Source organism: Quercus lobata, chromosome 4 (genome assembly GCF_001633185.2).
Source record: "Quercus lobata isolate SW786 chromosome 4, ValleyOak3.0 Primary Assembly, whole genome shotgun sequence".
In the NCBI taxonomy this organism is placed as follows: domain Eukaryota; kingdom Viridiplantae; phylum Streptophyta; class Magnoliopsida; order Fagales; family Fagaceae; genus Quercus; species Quercus lobata.
The window spans coordinates 55,921,091-55,944,232 of record NC_044907.1 but is presented as its reverse complement, the minus strand read 5'-3'; the positions used below and the strand labels follow the sequence as shown (position 1 = coordinate 55,944,232).

At 34.1% G+C, this 23,142-nt stretch overlaps 1 protein-coding gene and 1 long non-coding RNA gene across 2 annotated transcripts; one reads left to right on the top strand and one right to left on the bottom strand.

Annotated features, from left to right (window-relative positions):
* The first annotated feature begins 316 nt into the window (after positions 1-316).
* Positions 317-15,639, top strand: LOC115986967 (mitochondrial adenine nucleotide transporter ADNT1). The gene is made up of 8 exons (XM_031110400.1): positions 317-779; positions 1,714-1,762; positions 1,898-2,061; positions 3,269-3,306; positions 12,281-12,393; positions 12,560-12,673; positions 13,877-14,221; positions 15,215-15,639. Exons 1-8 carry the CDS (start codon positions 619-621, stop codon positions 15,296-15,298), a joined length of 1,068 nt encoding a protein of 355 aa, XP_030966260.1. The 5' UTR covers positions 317-618; the 3' UTR covers positions 15,299-15,639.
* A 1,511-nt stretch (positions 15,640-17,150) lies between these two features.
* LOC115986968 lies at positions 17,151-18,352 on the bottom strand. The gene is made up of 3 exons (XR_004090949.1): positions 18,207-18,352; positions 17,441-17,779; positions 17,151-17,302 (listed from the first exon to the last, which is right to left on the bottom strand). It is a non-coding gene; the product is annotated as an uncharacterized LOC115986968 (long non-coding RNA).
* Positions 18,353-23,142: the final 4,790 nt, after the last annotated feature.

Sequence of the window (23,142 nt, the reverse complement as noted above, 5' to 3'; positions counted from 1 at the left end):
TTTTTACTTTGTTGAGTATGCTAAACATATTTTTGACTTTGTTGTGTAAATAGAAGATGTTCCACCGCATTATTTATCTGTCATCTAAGCTGATTTAGTTGGAATTACTTAATAAAAGTTCATAGTCTTTCTTTTTAAAAAAAAAAAAAAAAAAACACCGCAAAACCCCACCAAACCCCTTCTTCCCCCAAAAACGTGTTCACCGAATACAGCAGCGACACATCAACTCAGCATTGATGCAACGGAAGGAACACTACACTACACTCTCGCTTTAACTAACCACATATCGCGCGCGTACAATACAATCTCCAAAAAAAGCGCGTGCCGCACGTCCCAAACGTAAACAAACGGCGTCTAATAGTAATAGGCAAATCCCAAGAATAGTGAAAGAAAAAAGAAAAAAGCAAAGCCCTCATCACATCATACTAAGCTCTTTTTTCTGCTGCAGCAGCCGTCACTACCACACTCTCTGCAACTTTCACACAGTACCGCACAGTACGGTACAGTAGTAGAGAGAGTCTCGCATTTCGGTATTATCGCCGGAGATCCGACCCGATTCATATCGACGAGGCCGAGATCAGGCGAAAACTTTGGTTTGCTCTCACTAGTCCGTAGAAAATGGCTTCGGAGGACGTGAAGACGAGCGAATCGGCGGTGTCGACCATCGTGAACTTAGCGGAGGAGGCGAAGCTTGCGAGAGAAGGCGTCGTGAAGGCTCGCAGCCAAGCTGTTCTCAGTATTTGCAAGTCTCTCGTCGCTGGTGGAGTCGCCGGAGGATTGTCAGTTCCATCTTCTTCTTCTTCGATTATATGAATTTTATTTTTACTTTTAACCGAAACGAAAATGGAAATGGAAATGAAAACGAAAAATTGCTGTTTGGTTGCTGAGAAAAAGACATTGAATATATTTATTCTCCTAAACTGGATATATAATATTTTGATTGGTTATTGATTGAGAATGATGAAATAAGAAAGAAATGAAAAAAAAAAAAAAAAGTAATTTTATTTGGATATTGTATTCTGTAATTTATATAAACAATATGAAGCAAAGGTCTATAAGTAACGGACTCATTGCTTCAAGACTTGAAATTTTTATGTGTTTGTGATATTTTCTGGTGTTTCTAATGGAGATTGATTATAATGTATATAAAATCACAAAAAAGAAGAAGGTGTCTTTAATGTGTTTATAGTAAATTTAAGCATGAGTTGTGTAGTTGTTTTTATAGATTGTTCACTTGATGTTTTAGAAAATGTGTATTGGGGCACTGGAATTGGAATAATGTGATCTATAGGTTTGATTTTTTTAGAATATGATTCTTTTATACCGGAAAACTTTGTCCATAGTTTGCAAATGTTTTTTCTCACTCTGCCAAGGACCTTAAATATATAAGAGATGATGGCCAGAAAAACTCTGTTTCCTCCATAACTATGGTATCGCTAATTTTGGCCAATGAGCTCTAGCTTAACTAACCCCTCCTCCCCCATGCAAGTGTTGGGTGGGGTAGTGGGTTCAAGACCCATTGTGTGTGAGTGTATAACTTATCTCTCTCTATATAAAAAGAAAATCACTAACTTTGAACTTGTAGTGGAAATATTCCTATTAGCATAGCTGATTGATGGCTGCAAGACCATGCTGTGAATTTCTTTCCCATTTGCATTTCATGGAACTGCCATTATCATTTTATATTGACTGAAAAGTTTCATGTCAATGCAGGTCACGCACAGCTGTTGCTCCATTGGAAAGGTTGAAGATACTGCTACAGGTTGGTTTGTATTCAATTAATATTTTTCCCTCTCTCAATCACAATTGAATACTTCATACTTGTTAATATATGCAGAGACACACCAACTAATATATCAAAATTCATGACATGTTAATTAGCTTTTGTAATGTACAGGTCCAGAATCCCCATAACATAAAATACAATGGAACAATTCAAGGCTTGAAATATATATGGAGAACTGAGGGTTTTCGTGGATTGTTCAAAGGAAATGGTACTAACTGTGCACGTATTGTCCCAAACTCTGCAGTCAAGTTCTTCAGCTATGAGCAGGCTTCAAAGTAAAATTTTATTCTTGCAATCTATGTTCCTGGCCTTTAATTTGTTGTTCAATTTTATAATTTAAATTTTGTGATGTTGCCAAGATTGGTGAAGTGTGCTAATGAGCTCTAGCTCAAATAGCACTCCCTCCCCCTGTAAGCGTAAGATGGAGGGTGATACTCACTGGGTGTGTGTGTAACTTACCAATAAAAACAAATGCAAATTAGTTATCTTCTTCTCACTCTGAACACTAAACCTTACCCTATTCTTATCGTTGCCAATAAGATTATTAAGATCTATGCATTTTTTTTTAAGACAGTTTATGAAGTATGACTAAATTATTTTCATAAAAATTTTATAGAACTTACTGATCATTTGAGTTTAATATTTATTTGGACCTTTTCTCAATAGCATTACAGTTTTTAAATTTCAACAAATGATTTAATTTGGTTCCCCCCCCCCCCCTCCCCCTTCTTTGCTTGTCTATATTATGGGTTCTCAGCAACACAGCCTTTTGTTTATGAAGAAAGTAATCTTATATTATGTTTTTGAAACGTAAATAATATAAAAGACAAGTAGATTATATCTAAAAAGGCACTTATTTAAAAAAATAAAGATTATAACTAAAAAGGTGATGGGATGAAATTAACCTTTAAAAAGGCAGTCACGTTTCTTGTATGCATAAAGCTCTTAAAAGTTAGATCAAAGAATATATAAAAACAAATTGAAAGAAAGAAATGAAAGAGCATTAGTGTTGTTTTTATGAAGCACGTTTATGATATGACCTGGCCATGTTTATGAATCATGTTCTTCAGCCAAATTGAATTGTTTGGGAGTGTGTTTTTTGAGTTTGGTTGACTTTACTGTTGATTCTAAACATGCTGCTGTCATGTGTGAAGGTGCTGATTGTATGTGTAATGCCAAATCTTATCAGACATTCAAAAGGACAGAAACTATTTCAGTCTGTTCAGCTACTTCATATTATGTGTCTTGTCACTTTGAAATAGGGATAACATGAGATGAAGCATAAATCCTTTGAACTTTAATGATAAGACTGAATAAAATATTCATTTATGTGTTTAAACCTTTTTTCATCTATGTATCTCTGGGAAAGAAGAGACGGTCAAGCTTCCACTCTCCTACTCTACAAAATTATATTAGTCATGTTTTCATGTTGAACTAGTGAAGACAATTGATTAATATGTTTCCCTTATTATTTTATGACAGGGGAATCTTGTATATGTATCAGCAACAAACTGGCAATGGTGTGTCCATCTTTAGCCTCATTTTGTCACATTCATGTGTTGTGTAATTCTTTATGCTTCAAAACCAAATAGGGAAGTGATTCAAAACACAAAATAAGACTTATGAGCCTTTGAAAATTAGCAAGGAATCGTGTTTTCGCAAAATTTTATTATAACTGAATCAGAAGCCTTTTTAACCTAAAGAAACTTAATAGAAAACTCAATAATAACTAAAGTAGCCTATAAATGTTGTCAAGAAAGCCCCACATTGCAACTAGACCCCAATTCTTTTATCTTCTAGTATTTAATCTTCTTTTTTCCCAAATTCTTTACTCTTTGCATCAACTATATGACATATTGCTTTACTAAAATGTGCACAATATATTCTTATTCTTATAAAATAATCTGTTTTGTATAATATTTAAATAAATACAATGCATAATATAGTAAAATGTATGTACATCCCTCAAATTTTGACTATTTTCTAATCACACCCTATGTGTTTTGCTATTGTGTTTATTAGAATCACGTGATTTAGAATTACCTGATCATTCCACTTTCCTCCATTGTTCTTGGAATATTATTTTGGGATGCCTTAAGGAAAAAAAATTGTAGAATAATTTAAAATATTCTTTTTATGTTTTTTTTTTTTTTTTTTTTGCTAGGGTGGCAGGGAAGGTAAGAATAATTTTATTAAAAAAGAATACTTCATGTACAATAACACAAAGTATACTAAAAAATTACAAAAATACAAGGACTCTATAAACCTTGGAAATGGAATCTCTAGTGAAAAAGGAGAGCCTTCATGAGGCCTTCACTCTCTAGATGCCTTTCTAGGGGAAAAGGATAGAAGTGGAACCCCCCAAAGCATTGTATTAGGAATGAAAATCAAACTCGGATCCATTCTTTTTCAACCTCCATTCTTCTTATGTTTTAATTTTTTTTAGACCAGAAAGATAATTATGTAAGTGTATATATATTTTTCTCAAATCACATATTATAAGTCAGTTTTTTGTTAATGTTTTATTGAAGGGGGTTGTGGATGATTTTGTTTGGGCTTGTATTGGTGTTTATGGTCCTAATGATCATAGTCTACAGGGTACTTTGTGGGAGGAGCTTGCTAGGGTGCGTGCTGGGTGGAACAAGGCATGGGGTTTGATTGGGGATTTTAATAATATTCGGTATCCGAGTAAGACATTTGGTTGTGAGTCTTTTAGCCTGGCTATGTTTGCTTTCTCAGACTTTATTGAGGCCAATTATCTTGAAGATTTACCCCTTGAATGGGTGTATTTCACATGGTTCAGAGACTCTAGGACAGACTGTATGTCAAGAATTGACAAGACTCTGGTTTCGGTGGATTGGGTAGATCATTTCCAGAATGTGTCTCAAAGGTACTCCCTCGAGTGGTTTCTGATCATTGTACACTTTTGGTGGAAGTTGGTGGTGTTAGTAAAGGTCGCAATGCTCTTAAATTCGAAAATATGCGGTTGAAAGATGAGTGTTTTATGGAGATAGTTTGGCAAATGTGGGGTGGGTATTGTTTCTTGGGCTCTTCAAGTTTTTATTTTGGCTCAAAAATTAAAAGCTTTTAAAGATGATTTAAAGAAGTGGAATAAGGAGGAATTTGGGGACCTAGCATTTAGGAAGAAGAGCCTTTAATTTGAACTTATAAGTTTGGATGCTAGAGAATTTTTTGGGCCTCATGCATGAGGAACAAACTTGTCGTACTTTGATTAAAGGCGATATTGCTCATTTAGCTTCTTTGGAGGAAATTTTTTGGAGACAAAAGTCTCAGGTTCTGTTTGTGAAGGAGGGTGATAATAATACTTGTTTCTTTCACCAGGTAGCGAGCTCTCACAGAAGAACTAATCATATTAGAGGTTTAGAGGTGGATGGTGTTCTATATGAGGATGAGATAGTTATGCATTCTAAGGTGGTTTAGTTTAATTAGGATTTGTACATGAAGATAGACACGTGGCATCTTACTATGTATGGTTTGGAATTGGCTAGTATTGAGGAGGATGAGAGGCTTTCTCTTGAGAGAGATTTTTCTAAAGAGGAGGTGATCCAGGTTCTTAAAGGAGATGGAGGGTGATAAGGCTCCAGGTCCTGATGACTTCACTATTGCTTTTTTCATAAATGTTGGAGTGTAGTGGAAAAGAATAAGGATGTTATGGCCTTCTTTGATCACTTTCATAGGAATTCAAAGTTTGAATGGTCTTTGAATGCTTCTTTCCTATCCTTAGGCTTCATTTGGGAGTTCATAAGGGAATGAAATGAAATGGAATATATTTAAACAAAGGAATGGAAATGAATGTATTTAAGCAAAGGAATGGAAAAGAATGGAATGTATTTAAGTAAGGGAATGGAATGGAATGAAATTAAGTAACCTTAATTGGATATTTTAAAATAAAGATATGAAAATGAATAGAATTTAAGTAATCTTGTCTGAGAGTAACATAGAGGGAATGAAATGAAATCATTTTATGAAAAAAATATTACAATTAGACCCTTATTTTAAAATAAAGGGTTGAATATAAGGGGTATTTTGGGAGTTTTAGTAAAAAATTTATTAAATTTAATTTCATTCCCATTCATTCCTCCCAATTTTGGAGAGAATGAAAATTTGAGGTTTTAAGGGAATAGAGAGGAATGAGCGTTCCATCCTACCTTTTCCATTCCTTCTCACTTAAACTCCAAAACAAGGGAATGGACTTTTCATTCCCTCCATTAAAACTCCCAAACAAAGGAAGGGAAGAATATTCTAAAATTTTTCTTTTTATTCATTTCCATTCCATTCCCTCCTCTCAAACGAGGGCTTAATTTCTAAGAAAAATAATGCGCTGAATATTAAAGATTTTCGGCCTATCAGTTTAGTGGGTACAAGTTGTTATCAAAGGTGTTGGCAAACAATTTAAGGATGGTGCTGGAAAAACTCATTTTTTAGTCCCAAAATTCTTTTAAGGGTGGTAGACAAATTTTGGATTCTGTGCTTATTGTTAATGAGTGTCTTGATAGTAGATTGAAGATTTGTACACCGGGTGTGGTGCTAATGAGTGTCTTGATAGTGGATTGAAGAGTCGTACACCGGGTGTAGTGTGCAAGTTAGACATTGAAAAGCCTATGATCTTGTGAATTTGGATGTCTTGTTTTATCTTTTGGATAGGACGGGGTTTGGGGTACGATGGAGGAGTTGGTTAAAGGCCTGTGTCACTATTGTCTGCTTTTCAGTGTTAGTGAATGGTTCTCCTACTAGTTTCTTTGGAAGTTCTTGAGGTCTAAGACAAGGTGACTCATTGTCTCCTCTTCTCTTCCTTTTGATTATGGGGGTTCTAAGTAGGATTTTGAAGAAAACTGAGGATGGTGGTTTTATTTTGGGCTTTCTTGTGGGTTCTGTTAACTCTACTGGTATTCATGTTTCCCACCTTCTCTATGCTGATGATGCTATTCTTTTTTGCAATGCTTCTAGGGAGCCGTTGCTTTCGATTAGGTTGGCTGTCTTCTTTTCAGGATTTTACTGGTTTGAAGGTGAATGTGGGGAAAAGTGAGATTGCCTCTATTGGAGAGGTGAGTAACATTCACATTTGGCTAATATTCTTCGATGCAGGGTGGGTAGTTTGCCTATGAAATATTTGGATATTCCTTTGGGTACTTCGTATAAGACAACATCTATCTGGAATCCTATTTTGGAGAGGATGGAGAAAAAACTTTCGGGTTGGAAGAGACCTTATTTATCAAAGGGAGGTAGGCTCATTTTGTTGAAAAGTACCCTTTCAAGTCTTCCGACTTATTATCTTTCTCTTTTCATTGTCCCTAAAGCCGTGACTGCTAGATTAAAAAGTATTCAAAGAAATGTTTTGTGGGGATCCTCAGAGGAGTGTTTCAAATACCCTTTGGTGGCTTGGGAAAAATGTTTGCTTACCTCTTGAGTTCGGTGGATTAGGGATTCGGAAAGTGGTGTCTTTTTAATCAGGCTTTATTAGGGGAATGACTTTAGAGGTATGGTCATGAAGGTAGTCATCTTTGGCGGAGGGTTACTACCATGAAATATGGGAAGGGGAAAGGGGGGTGGAGTACTATAGTTTGTAGAAGGGCCCATGAGTGTGGTTTATGGTGAAGCATTAGTGAAGGGTGGGTGAGTTTTTCTAAGCACTTGTATTTTGTGGTGGGTGATGGTTCTCGTATTCCTTTTTGGCATGATAAGTGGATTGGGGATAATTCTCTCAGAGTTCTTTACCTTGAGTTGTTTGCTTGTTCAGCCAATAAGGAAAGCTTGTATTTAGGATGTTTTGTGTCTTCCAGTGGGTGGTAATGTTAGAGTGTGGAACTCATTTTTTAGGGAGTTCAATGATTGGGAGTTAGCGGCTTCTTTCTCCTTTCTTCACTTGATTCAATCTCAGATTCCTAGGGGTGTTGGAAGCGACAGTCTTTGTTGGGGCCTTAATGGTAGTGGGAAGTTTGATATTTGGTCTTTCTACCATAAGATTCGGGTGGCTTCTACTTCATTTTTCCTATGGAAGGGTATTTGGAAAGTAAAGATTCCTAAAAGGGTGGCTTTTTTTAAGTGGACAGCAACTCATGGCCAGATTCTTACATTGAATAATCTTATGCTTCTAGGTTGCCCCTTGGCAAATTGGTGTTGTATGTGTTGTTGTAATGAGGAATCTGTGGATCACCTTCTTATTTTTTTGTCCATTAGCTCATTCTTTGTGGGTGTATATGCTTCAACTGTTTGGGATCCATTGGGTCATGCCAGGTTCTGCTACTGACTTATTATTTAGTTGATAGCAATGGCTTAGGAAACATAATTCTGATATTTGGAATTTGGTTCTAGGTTGTTTGTTATGGATTATTTGGACGGAATGTAATCGGCGTACTTTTCGAGGATATTGTGAATTCTTTGGCTCAGGCTAGCGGACTCTTTTTGATTGGTTAGGGTGTTGGGTTCTCTCGGATTGTTCTTCCCTTACTAAATTTCTTTTGTCTCTTAGCTTAGTTTCTTGATTCCTTTGTTTCTTTGTTTTTGTGTTGTTCCTTGTTCATTATCGTGAACACTTTGTATTCTTTTTTCTCTTTATTTTCAATAATATTACTTACTTACCTATCAAATATATATATATATATATACAAAAAAAATTTTCAGAAATTTATTTATAGCAAATTGGACTAAGATTGTGATTAATTCAATATTAAATAGTGTGATAAAAACAAAACTAAATGGCATAATAAGAAAGGAGTCAAAGTTGGAGAGGAATCATAATATTTTACACACAAGATTTTATGCTAAATTTACAACCTTTTATATTTTCCTATTTCCTTTCAGATATATCATCACTTGACATATTTGAAGCGGATTTTATGTGTTAATATTTTTTGGGCATTGTCTATAAATATGCTTAATCTAACAAGAATATAGACAACAACAACAACCAAGCTTTAATCCCAAAAAGTTGGGTTTGTTATGGTTCCCCAACAGACTAATTAGAGCCAACCACATGTATTTTTTTTCACTACTCTATCCTATCCAAAATCATACTTTGTCACCTCGTGACATGTCCTTTTTTACTACTACTAACGCAGGACAACCAGAACAAAATTAAAATAACAATAAAATAAAAGGGATATGACGTAGGAGTCAGTACCTAGGTCTTCCTTGGAGTTAGCACCAAGTGGGGAAACCACTAGGAGTCAGCACCTATGGTAGACCTGGAATACTAAAGAGAGACCAAACAACCATTTTTTTCATTCATCAAAATATCAACTATTTCCTCAAGGAGTATAATAGGTTGCTTATAAAGGATTGTTAAACCCTAGTTCTAATTGGATAGGAAACCCTAATTGCCTTATTATAGAAATAACCTTGCTTCCAAATTAAAATACTAATAGTCCAATAAACTAATAGGACCTAAAACATAAAAATATAATTGACTTGCAAACATAAATAATACTAAATAATAATTTTCTTGCGTCTCCCGCATCATTCTCCTCTAGTTGGAGAAAACTCGACCTTGAGTTCTAAAGCATTGAAGGATTAGGATACTGACAAGTAACACTTGCTTCAAGTCTGGAATCACCCTAGGAGAAAAATCTTGAATTCCATCATGTCAAACTCCTCTGGAATAACAAAATCAATGTGTGGAATCAACATAATTTTATCTTGAACCATTGGAAGCGCCATGTTATCCACTTTCTCCACTTTAGCAAATTGTTTGTCTTCATACACCATGGAAGGCTGATTAAAAGCAGATTCATTAGCTTCCAATATCACATCATGTGTACCCTCTAACATAATACTCTCTTTAGAAACCATCTCTTCACCTTGTTGCTCTTCAATAGATTTGTTTCCTTGCACGCATGTTAAAGCAACACTTGCCGAGGCTTGTACATCTTTGTCAACATTAGGCTTTGGTGTCAGTTGATGTTTCTCCACTACCAACATATCATCATCATTGTTGTCTTCTATGGGGGCAGCAATAATTTCATTGTGATCAATTATCCTTGGTTTTCCTATTGAATCGGTTTTAGTCTTCATTTGCTTCATATGAGCAATCATGTTTTGAACATCCTTCATGAGCTTTTCAGATAATTCCTTTAAGTATCTACCACACTGAGATTGTGGTAGATACTTAGCTCGAAAGTATGATGACAGATACTCATCATAAAGCTTTTCTTTCATATCTTCCCACACACTAATGGCAGGTTCATACTTTAGATAGTGGAAATATTCAAGATTCTCCCAAAACATTTGTGCTCCACCTTTTAACTTCAACTTTGCATACCTAACCTTTTTGTTATCTACAAAATTTGCTTGCTCAAAGAATTGCTCCATCCCATTCATCCAGTTGACAAAATCCCGTGGATTAGTTTTACAACCATCAAAATAAGGTGCTTTTGATATTATCATGATTCTCTAAAATAGTTGGAAGTTGGAACAAGAACCTAGGTTGCTGTGATGTTCTCTGGACAGATCGTTGGAATAGGCTTCCAAGACTATTCTCTCAAATAGTTGCTGGTACTAGGTTGGTTGACAAGTTTGGATTTCGTGGGCTGGGTCTTGTATTATTATTATTATTATTTTTAAAAGAAAACCGATGTTGTAAAATGTGGGCTTTGGGCTTGTTAACAAATGGGCCAGATTAGGTAAGGGTCTGGGTTATAAAAGTGGGTTGGGTTAGCTTGATGGTTTAAAAAATAAAGAGAATGGGTTTAGACAAGCTAGTGGGTTACCTCATGACATTTGAACGATGGAGTCTGATTAGATTGTGGCTTCATGACACTGGGCAAAACTGAAATCATGGCGGCGCGGAAAAAGGTGATGGTGAGGACAACCAGTTGAAGCGGCGGCTCATGGAGGTGGTGGTGGTGGCATGTGTAGCAACTATTCTAAAAGGATTTGACCCGATTTGAACGTGGTGGTTTGTTGGTGGTAGTGTGGCACGATTGCAGCAATAAGCTCTTATTTCTCCGCTCTGTCTTTGCGGTTGCAAGGGATTTGGAGACTTGATTGTGGGATTTTGGATTGGAGTCTTTGGTTGGCATGAATATCTAGTGTAGTCTTTTGATGGGTAGTACAACTATAGGGCAGCTTTTTGGTACTAAGCAGGAAAATGACAAAGACAACTTTCTAGTGGTGAAAGACACGGCAGTGATGGGAAATTTTTTTTTGGGGTGTGTGATTTTTTTTGATTCTTTCCTGCGGTGATACTTCAACAAATTGGTGTTTACTTTGATACCAAAACTGAGGTAGGACAACTAGAACAAAATTGAAACAACAATAAAATAAAGGGATATGACCTAGGAGTCAGCACCTAGGCCTTGCTTAAAGTCAGCACCAAGGGTAGACTTGGAGTCAGCACTAGACCAAAAAAAGGCCAAACGACCATTTTTTCATTCATCAAAATATCAACTACTTCCTAAAGGAGTACAATAGGTTGCTTATAAAGGATTGCTAAACCCTAGTTCTAATTAGCTAGGAAACCCTAATTGTCTTATTACAAAAATAACCTTGCTTCTAAATTAACATACTAATAGCCCAATAAACTAATAGGACCTAAAACATAAAAATACAATTGACTTGCAAACATAAATAATAATCTTCTTGCGTCTCCCGCATCAACTACTCTACAAATTTTATTTGAGGAGGCCAAGTGCTATTTTTCCTAAAGGCTTAATATTTTACAAAATTTTCAAAATTTTTGGGGTAGCCATGGCCGTTCTGGTCTACATTTGGCTCCTCCACTGCCTGCAGTGACAACTAAAACTAGTTATTTGTTCTGGCATAGCTGTGTATTATATTTTGGACTTTTAGCTTTCAAATATTCCGTGGTAAATAAGGAATGAAAGATGATTATTTATTTATTTTTTTCTTATTATATTCTATGATTGAGCTTTTTTCACTCTTTTGGTTTCTCATCTTTCAAGCACAATGAGCGTGTATGGCTTGTGGGAGGTTGAAACTTCTATTTCTTCTTTGATGTAATCATAATTTTCTCATTGCAAATCTACTCTCATGAGGCTCTTCTAGTATCATTTGCATTGACATATTACTTCATGCCTTTTCATCTAGTGTTATTGCATACGTTTCAATTGTGCAATTTTAGCAATTTTCATGTTGCCTGTTACTTGTGTTCCCTTTGTGATGTGGATTGGTACTGCACTATGATTTGGGTTTAAAGTTTTGACACATTCTTATTAGGTCAAATAAGGTCTTGCTAATCTTCTCTTAGACTAAATAGTACTTGTGACCAGATTTGTTTTTATACTTTCACGAGTCCTTTGTGTGTTAGCAATTTACCAAATTTATTGGGATATCTTGCTTTGCACCTGCTTCTAGTATTAAAAGTGGAAAATGATAAATTTATGCCAACATAAACTTTGTTAGTAAGACATGATCATAAAACAACTTAGATGAACTTCATTTTGTGTGTCGTAGGATTTAGAAAGAGTTGATAGAGGACATATGAGTTATCTAATGCACCTTTCTTGTTTTCTGCAGAGGATGCTCAGCTCACTCCTCTTTTGCGTCTTGGGGCTGGGGCATGTGCTGGAATAATTGCCATGTCTGCAACTTACCCAATGGACATGGTACGGGGCAGGCTAACTGTACAGGTACTTAGTCTTCTAACCCCAATAGATTAAAGCAAATATGTTTCTGGAAGAATAATGTCTTCATTTCATTTAAGGGTTTTTTTGGTAATTATCATTCATCAGGGATTTGTGCATGGTTGATTAGCAGTTTAAATATTTAAAATTTTCATTGGTCTTATATTTGCAGACAGAGAATTCTCCTTATCGGTATAGAGGAATGTTCCATGCTCTATCAACCGTGCTCCGGGAAGAAGGCCCACGGGCATTGTACAAGGGATGGCTTCCTTCTGTTATTGGAGTTGTAAGTAATATCTTGTTTATTTTTTCATTTTTAATATGTTACTCTACCGGTTTAATAATAGCTTCAGCCATGTGCAGCTAAAAGCATGGTTGTCTTAATAATTATGTTGACCTGCTTGTTGAGAATTTGCCTTCAATATTATTTCGTACTTTTTTCAAAGAGTCTGAATTTGGTAAGAATGGGGTGTAAAACCTATGTTTCACACCAATCAATAAGAGATTGTTATATCAACATTTTACTTAGAATTCAATACATTCTGCCATACTTAATAACATCTTAATAAACTCCTAATTTGGTTAGATTTATATATGGGTATTAGTATTGATTGGGTGTGGTTGTGCTTATTTTTAAATATGTGATAAGGTGATGTGGCATGTTGGCATTGGATGGATAAAACATGGGATTTACACAACATCCTTGCTGAATTTAATCTCTTTTTCAAAAGGAGAACAATAAAGATCCTTGTTACGTGGGAATTTTTGGCCTTACATGACCAAGTGGGGTGTGTCTTACTTGAGTCTGATTATCTTGGTTGATTATTGTGTTTTTAGTTTTTAAATAGGGCCTCTCTTGGAAGCACTGATATGGATACAATATACAATACAAACACAGCAACATGTCATTATTGGGGTACAATATGACATGGATATCTTAATTATTTAGTAAATAAATATTTTAAAGTATACCCTAATCCTTATGCTAATTTTTAGTCATAAAAATAATTACTAAATAATATAACTAATTAAGAAGGCCACATGTTTCATCTGCCTATGGCTCTTATTCAAATTGTTGGAATAGACAATTTTCATCCTCAGATTAGAATATAAGTTTGTAGAGCTTCATATCACAACATGCCACATTCAGCTGTAAGCCCTGATTTGAATTTTGGATCTCAGATTTTCTTGCTTTTTGTTTGAATATGGTAGAAGGCATCAATGGGATTAGTGGAGGAATATTTATTCTTTGTTAAGAATGAAAAAGAAAGCATGTACAGAGAGAGAAAGAGAAGGCTGGATAGAATCCTTGTAGAAGTTTCAATATATTCTGCACTTTTAACTATGATCTTTGTTTAGATCTTTCGTGGTTTAACTATTGTGTAATTTTCACACAGACATGCATGTGGACATGCGCACACACATAAATGCTTTGGTGGGATAAATCTCAAAACTTAGCTGACTTATATTCTCCATTTGATGCTTACAGATTCCATATGTGGGTCTCAACTTTGCTGTGTATGAATCTCTAAAGGATTGGTTGGTTAAAGCTAAACCGTTTGGACTAATTGAAGACTCTGAGCTGAGTGTGACAACACGGCTGGCATGTGGAGCTGCTGCTGGCACTGTTGGACAAACTGTTGCTTATCCTCTTGATGTCATACGTCGACGAATGCAGATGGTGGGGTGGAATAATGCTGCTTCTGTTATCACTGGTGATGGGAGGAGTGCAGCCCCGCTTGAATACACTGGTATGATTGATGCATTCAGGAAAACCGTTCGACATGAGGGCTTTGGTGCATTGTACAAGGGTTTGGTCCCCAATTCTGTTAAGGTCAGTCCCCTTATATTACCTGCGATCTCTGTCTTTTGAAATGTAGGGAGTACCCTTAGGTTTATCTAGTTTGACAGTTGACACTTTCCGAGTAAAATTTGTCTGTTTGATCAAATTTCATATTTTAGACACACCTGGATGAGGAAATTGTCATAATTCCCTATGCTGGGAGGATTGTTTCACCTTTTATAGAAACAGAGAAACATCAAGATTCAGGGCTGTAATCCTGCTGGCCAGAAGGGAGAAAAAAAAAAAGCCTCTACATCTTATAAATTCCTGTGTCTTGCAGACCTTTTATTTGGCTGGCAAGCCAAGTATCCATGATGTATGGGTTATGCCTCTAATACTGGGTCACTTAAGAGGTTTTGAAATATTTGATAGGGTTTGATGCTTTGAACTTGTTATAAGAGAGAGTGCTCCTGAATTTTTGCAAATGAGGTGATTTAGAACCATCCTTCTGTTTCTGGCCCAAGGATGTCTAACATAAGGTGCATCCATATGTGGGCCTGAAGTAATGCATATATGCCTTTTATGTGGATGTATTTATTCTCCAGTCTTGAATTTGGGTCTTTGTAGAGGTGTGTAAATTTCTATGGTTCCATGTTCAGAATCTAAAGTGAACAGCAGTTGTACATTGACGCTGGTCCTTCAGAGCCTCAGAATTGTATTCTTTTTAGGATCTGTAAAAGCATGTTCTAGTGTATTCAGCTCTTAAATATTCCAAATTGGTTCCAGAATTACTCAAATGTAATCAATCAGTAGTCCCCTGAGATTAGCATTCAATCAGTATCACCTCCAATCTCCCTTTTCTGCTTGGTGCTTACAGGTGTCCATAGACTTTATTCCTTTCAAATCAAGTCATTTAAATGTTGTTGAAAAAGATTCATATCCTTTAGTTGGTTGATAAAAATGATAAATCATCCATTAATGTTTAATGAACATATCATTCACGGCATTAAGGACATTGTTTGATGCACTGCCTGTCTTATTTAGGTAGTCCCATCTATAGCAATTGCATTTGTGACATACGAGGTGGTGAAGGACATTCTGGGAGTTGAGATCAGAATATCAGACTGAAGTGCAGGGAACTCAATGATAATTATTGGACAAGTCTGCTATTTTTGTAGGCAAGGGGATAGAGAGACGGTAAACTAGGTAATTTCTTCCTCCTGGTTATTCCAGGAATGAGTTAGAAGCACGTTTAAGCCTGTGTTTATAATTTGTTTTCCCCTGTTTTCCTTTCTATGTTTTCCTATGAATATGCTGTAGCTTTCAGCTTCCCATTTATATGCTGTGTCAATAAATGTTTTGACAATGCAAGAACACATTTGCATGCCTTCCATAAGAGCTAAGAGAGCTTTTTTTTTTTTTTTTCTTGAGAATATTTGCAATGACATGTTCCTGAGTGGGTTCTCTCTCTCTCTCTCTCAAGTGGATCCATTCTAGTTGTAGATAGTTTTTTATCCCCCATTTAGATTCTCTACTGGTTTGGTTATAACTTCTACCTTAATGTTATTCTTTTTAATGACATTTTGTTTTTTACAAAGTTGTTTTTATTTTTTTGTGAAGTTATTATGCTTATAAATAACATTTTGTTTAATGATGGAAAAAATTAATTCTCTATTTATCAAAAAAAAAAAAAAAATGATGGAAAAAATTAATTCTCTAATTGAAGTTTGTATAATTATAGTACTTGGAAAAGTCTTTCAGCCAAAAAAAAATTGTAAGAAGACATTATAATTTACAAATTCTCACGAAATTTATCTAACTCATGGTCCAACTAATTTTACAAAAGATTTTCCATCTGGGAAAATCAATTATGATGAGCATTCTAAAGCATGTTAGCTATTCGTTCAAGCATTTTCATCTGGATCAGTGGTACTAGGGCCTTCCTCATTCCTTCATTTACATGCATGCTCATCAAATAGATCGTCATTAAGTTCAACCATACGCTATTATCCAATGCTTGAATGTGCATTATATCAAACACCACATAACAATCCAAGTTCCTGAAAAGTTACCATACATAATGCGTATGATCATACACATACAGAAGAATTGAAGTTTAGAGAGCGACTGTGATGCAAATTTAATACAACACAACACAGTATTCACAACTTTTTTTTTTTTCAATTGCAATATTCACAAATTTAATAACATATTATTCACAGCTTTAGCAGAAGCAGAACCAAATGCACTAACAGGACAGATATGAATTAGAAACAAAGAGTGGGTCGAGAGAGGAAGAGGTTGAAAAAAAAAAAAATCAGATATTAATGTTAAACAAAAAAAGATAACCTTTTGAAGTACTAGTCACAGTTCCATTTTTTCTAGCCATTAAAATAGGTGTCATTCGACTGAATGACTTTGTTGTAGAGGATCCAAAGTCCAAGAGCAAGGTCTCAGATGCAAAACAAGTTTTTTTGTAGACAAAAGTCAAAAGGTAACTTAAATGTAGATGTTCCAAATGGGGCCTAATTGTGGATGAAGATGAATAGAAAAGTTTACAAGCAGAGAATGATGGAATGAGAAGTTGAGAACTATTCCCAACTGGTATCGTATGTTGTGTGATTTTATTTGATGAGTTTGAACTATCTAAAAGGTAGAATAAGAACTACTGATGAGTTGCTGTGCAAGAAACCTGTTGAGTTTATAGTTAATTCTAGATTCTAAGTGTCTGAAAGATGGTCACTAAATTCTCCCTTGTTCATTGCAAAAGGAAGATTCCAATCACCTTTCACCTGTAGTTATTTTTGTTTAGAGGTTAGCTGGTGCCAACATGTATGTGTCACTCCTTTGGTGAAAATCTGGAGTTATTATTCCAGAATTTGAAACTTATTTATCATTTAAGCTTTTTATTTAAAATAAAATAATAAGGATAATGTAATAGTTATTTGATTAAAAATATACAAAAGAACTTAATGGAGCAAAAAAATTTTATAACATTTTGCGGTTTGCTTTTACCAATGGTCATACACAATACAAATAGAGATCATGAGTGAGATCTTTGCATTCTTTTTTCTCCTGGTGACCGGCATTCCTTTCTTGGTAGACATTTTCTGTTACATTCTTCTGCCATGCCTGAACATATAGCAAGAGGAAGACATAATTAAATCTTGATTTTGGATGACAAGAAAATTGCAGCTTTGTTTGCTACAGAGAGTAAAGTACTCTGATGTAAATTTGTAGAATCTTTGTGAAAGACATCCAAAATTGTACCTGGAATCGCGTATGGTTGTGTGAATCCTAGGTGCTGATGGCTTCATGAGCTTGACTTCATTTACTTCGCGTCTGTTGCTGTGTATTCTTGATATGCAAACTTTAGCTTCTTGGTCTTTTGCATTTTTGCCTTTGCTCTCCATGTAATTTAATCTTTCATCATCAAGTAAAGAAAATGCTGAAAATAACACCATTAAGAGGTTCAGCTCAGATAGAAAAGATGTGTTCGGCCGTTGTTTAGGATTGCAATCATCATTTTCTCTCTCTTCTTCTTGCATCATCCCAATTTCATGATTTGTTTCTTTAGCAGGTTCTTCCATATATGCCGTGAGTAACAACCTGAATAATGAATATGGTCATTAATGTTTACTTTTGTTGCATTGATTTACAAGGAAGAAGAGAAATTGCAGAAATGAATGAAAATATTCACAAGACGAAATTGAGCCCAATACTAAAAAATTTCATAGTGGTGTCCATTCATGGAAAATATTAAATCAGAAACAGAATGAACATGCAAATTCAACGTGTCATCAACAAGTTCCACTTGCCACATGTATGTAAAATGGCCTAAACTAATCATTCAACCAAAGGCTTTGAAGAATAGGCAAATGATTTCTTGCTCCTGTTTTGCATCCATGTTGCATTGTATTATAAAGGTTGATTGTATTTTTCTATGGGAATCACTTGGGTTTCTAAGAATAAACTTTTTTTTTTTTTAAACTTGGAATAATACAAAGAGGACAAAAAAAAAGAATAAAAAACTTACCTGGTGAAGAATGAAGGATCGCACTCCACTGATTAACCAAAGCAAGTGGCTGAATTCAATGACTTCAGATTGCACAAATGTTTTGTAATAAACGATTTCCGTGCTCTTAATTAATATTTACATAATTTTCAGAGTACGAAGTACGAGCTACCCCAAAGGAGAGCTAAAAAATAAAAATAAAAGAAAAGAAAAAGGAAAATAAATAGAAGGTAAACAGAGGCTCAAAATGGGCCAAAGCCCAAGAAGGTTCAGAAATATCCGGTTCAAAATATTGAGAGCATTAGATGACCGTTGATTGCGTGTAATGTCAAAGAAGAGAAACTAACCGTGCATTACTCAGTCTTTTGGCAACTTGGGGCTTTCCGTTGATTTAGTTAAATTCTTCCTTATTCGGGTTTAAGGTTAAAGAAACGTATTCAATTTTGGCATTAAAAAAGCATAAATAAAATATGTATGAATATATTACATGTTAAATCTAATATCTAATTTATATTATAATAATGATACATAATCTCTAATCTATATGACTATATATATATATATATATATATATATAGTACACTATATAATAAAATTTGGGTTTAGAAGCCGCATAAGTGGCTGTACCACCAAATTGCAGTAATTTTTTTAAAATAAAAATAATGTGTTATTGTCTTTTAAATAATAAAAATCCTAACTTGATTAGGATTCAAATTCTTCATTTATTTTATTATTGATATAGGATTTAAATTCTTCATTTAATCCTAATAAAAATCCTAAGTTGATTAGGATTCAAATTCTTCATCTAATCCTTTTATTATTAATTTATTTATTATTACTTATTAAATTTTACAAAAATTTTATTAATCCTTTTATATAAGCTTAAATAGTTGGGGAAATTACACTTTATCCCATAAACTATATCTTATTTTACACTTATTCCCCTAAAATATATTTCATTATATGTACCTAGGCCTATCCACAGGTCAGGTCGGGTAGGGTCGGTTTTGGACCTAACCCAGACTTGACCCGCCAGCATCAAGTGGAAGGTGGAGGGACTCAAAATTGACGGCTAACATCAATCGGTTAAGTTGGTTTCGGGTTTGGGTGTTGGTTGGGTTGATTTGGTTAGTGGTGAAATTTTCCGGAATTTGCAAAACGTTGCCAGAATCTGCAAATTTTCAAGGACCGAAGAGGATTAGATCTTGGAGTAGCTTGCATAGTCTAGGCCTGAAGGGGTAAATAAGCTCCGAGGATTTCACCTACTCGAGGATGGAAGTAGAATCAGGGTAGTTAGTATCTTACGAAGGCCTAAGGAGAGGAGAAAGGACAATAATGAGAACAGGGATGGTGGGGGGAAGCTTTCTGAAGGATATACATCCCACCTCCGCATTCAATGCTTTACACCAACCTTATCAGCTGCATTAATGTGGAAATGACCCTTGAATAGTCACTCCATAGCTAACAACCACTTTCTACCACCTTCAGCAAAGTCTTGATGGGACAAGTATCCTGGGAAAGGCCCCTTGACGTACAAGTGAAGGGCTAGGATGCCTTGAAAAGGGATATAAAAAGAAGGGAACTCCCTAGAGGGGAGGAGATGCTGAAAACATGTACTAAAATTTGCTACACCTATTCTTTGAACTTGCTTTCAAGTTTCATGATTGTATTCTTTAAGAAAACATGTACTAAAATTTTTTGTTTTTTACCTTATGGAATATGCTTTTACATCCTTTATGAGATTTTGTGTTATTGAGATTTGCTATAGCTCAGTTTGTTGTATAGTTTATAGTGGTGGAACAACTAAGTGTGTATTTTGGTTTCTGCAATGAAAATTATTGGTTTAAGATCTCTAAAGATGACAAGAATTATCTGCAAAGTTGTGAAGTTTGTTTAATGGTGGTAAACAAAATTCTGTGTTAGGCAAGAAGCATAGGCAACCACAAAATTTCAAGGGTGGTTAGAGATGATAACCCATAATGGAAGTGGTGACCAGATGGTATGGATGATATAATGTATTAAGTAAATGCTATTTAGGAATGAGATTTTTTCTTTTCTTATCTTTGAGTTGTTTTAGTACTAAATATTATTTTTTTACTTTGACATTAGAGAAACCGTTACATCAATTATAAAGTTGATATATATACATATATATATATATATATATATGTATATATGTATATATTATTTTTTATCAATATATTTTATTATATTTTCTCCTTAAAATTTTGATAGAGATGGTAGTACATTGATACAATTCTTTATTATGTTTAAAATCCTAACTTCCTTGATGTGTGGCTCTAACACCTTTCATATGAAAGCCAGGAAACTTTGAAATTTTAAATTAATAATATAGATCATGTAGTCCAAACAAGATGTTCAAATTTATGATTTATGTCCCTTCCCATTCCTTTCTCTCATTTTAGATAAAATTTTTCCTGGGGAATGATCTTAATCTGTATAGCAGATTGCTTGCAGCCTTGCAATGTTGTTGACTACAAGTATTCTCTACATGGACTACCAGTGGATTTTGATGAGTACCTTCACATATTATATGAGATTTCTTTTAAACCTTCTCTCTTTTTGTGCCATTGCAATTTTTTTAATAATGATTTCTGTTTGGTTACTAAGAAAGTGTAGCAATAGAATACATATAGTTTTAGGTTTTTATTTAGTTTGGTTGGGATTTGGGCATCTTCTTTATATAGCTGTTTGGGCTTCGTTTTTTCTCTCTCTCCCCCTCCCCCCCAAAAAAAAAAAATCTATTTGGTTGCTGAAGGAAATCAAGTTCAAATTAGAATCTCAAATAAATTACATTGTTAGCGAAAGAAAGCAAAAATATTTAAATTTTTACAACATTATTAGATTGCATGAATGAGATCTCTTATGGTCATTCTCTCAAAATTTTACACTATACTACTAACATATCTGGTGACTGGTGACTCTTAACAACATCATATGCATTGAGAATTGACTTTTTGAAAATATGTAACAAATTTTTGGAGAAAAAACACCATTTTCTAATCCTTTAAGCAAATATAGATTCTAATTTAAAAGTGGTTTACACATTCCAATCATTTTAAAAGGATGTTGATGATTTTGCTTTAAATTACTGGGATTGTTTTTCTAATTGAAGGGGTTGCTGATATTCCTAGAGGTATGAAAGATTTGATTTAGCATTGACAAAAAGTAGATAATTAAATTATGATCCTGCTTTCATGGAGGAAATGAGGACAAGAAGATAAACATCTCATGAGTTTCACATGCACAATTTTAGAACCAGTTCATAAACCATAGAAATATGGACTATGCAAATGGAAAATTGTCCATGTACAATGATAGATTTTCTAAGTGTTCATAAAAGAAATATTCAATTTGTGGTGGTGTTCATAAAAGTAACGTTTAATTAGCATAGATAACACCTACTCTTCTAAGTTTATGAAATTTTACATGTATTACTTTTGTGATCTTTTGAAATTATGTTGTTTTAGGTTTCTACAAGTTCTGTGTTTATTTTTATTTTTATGTGAACTTTTATTTTGAACAAATTGTTTTTATTTTCATATATTTTCAAGTCAATACCTAGAACAAAATAAATATATTTAATTTCTATTTAACTATCCCGTGCATCACACAGGTTAGCGACTAGTTGAAATTAATTTTGATTTGTCAATAATTAAAATTAATTAAATAAATTTATGTGATTGGTTGGTGGTTTTGATTAAAAATAAGTTTGGTTGCATAGAAATAAAAGGAATAATCTAATAATGTTGAATTAGATATATGATTAAGTTTTTCAGATAATTATCTCTAAGATAATTATTTTTAAAGATTTAATTATCAAGTTTAAATGGGTTTTATTAAGAATACAAATTCAAAGTACATCCAAGTACGATTCTTGGCTCAGAAAAACACCCAAAAAAGAGTCCAAAATTTACAAGAAAAGGAAATTGGGTCCAGCACTAAGTAGTGCCAATCGGCACTTCCATAGTGCTGATTGGCATAGATTGTAAATTGGGCCCAGATGCAATTAGTTCAGGTCTAGACCCATCATATTCGATTTTTTAGGAATAAAACCTAACCTAATTCGTATTTGCTGATTTTCTAAGCAACCCTAACTTATTTTTTAAGCAAACACACCTCTATAAATAGAGGAGAAAATCTAAAATTCAACACCCCTCTACCCCTTAACATTAAAGAAACTCTGGAAGTCTGACTTTAAGATTTTTTTTTTTTTTTTCTTGTTAAGTGATAATTCTTTAGGACTTTGAGATATTCACTCTCTCTAACTCTAAAGTAATTCCCCTACAGAATTTGTTCATGTAATTGATGCATGTATCACTTTTACTCCTTTATTAATATTTAATATGCATGTTTGAGTGTTCTTTCCTTTTATGAGCATGTGTATCTAGCTATACTTTCCATGTCAATATGTGAAAAGTAATTTTTTATATGATTCTAAAGCTTTGCTTCATCATAAAAAATTCCATGATCTTTTAATTCACATGTTTGTTTGCATATAAATCCATGATTATTCATGTCTTCCTTTCATATTTTATGACTAATTTTCATGTGTTTGCGTGATTCATGCATCATAATAGATCTAAGATAATTTATGAAGTCTCCATTGTGAATCTATATCTCTTTCATCAAAATTCATGTTTTCTAAACAATAATAAAAAATAGATTTGAAATTTTTCTATCAAAACTCATGTTTTCTAAATAATAAAAAAACAGATCTGCAATTTTTCATCAAAACTCATTATTTCTAAATAATAAAAAACAGATTTGAATTTTTTCTATCAAAATTTATGTCTACTAAATAATAAAATGCAGATCTGAAAATTTTCTATCAAAATTTATGTTTTCTAAATAATAAAAAACAGATCTGAAATTTCTCTATCAAAACTCATGTTTTCTAAATAATAAAAAAACATATTTGAAATTTTTCTATCAA

Coding starts and splice junctions, on each gene's coding strand:
- LOC115986967 (XM_031110400.1), top strand. CDS start 619: ATGGCTTCGGAGGACGTGAAGACGAGCGAATCGGCGGTGTCGACCATC. Junction 1,763..1,897: donor GGTTGAAGATACTGCTACAG/GTTGGTTTGTAT, acceptor TGTAATGTACAG/GTCCAGAATCCCCATAACAT. Junction 12,394..12,559: donor GGGGCAGGCTAACTGTACAG/GTACTTAGTCTT, acceptor TTATATTTGCAG/ACAGAGAATTCTCCTTATCG.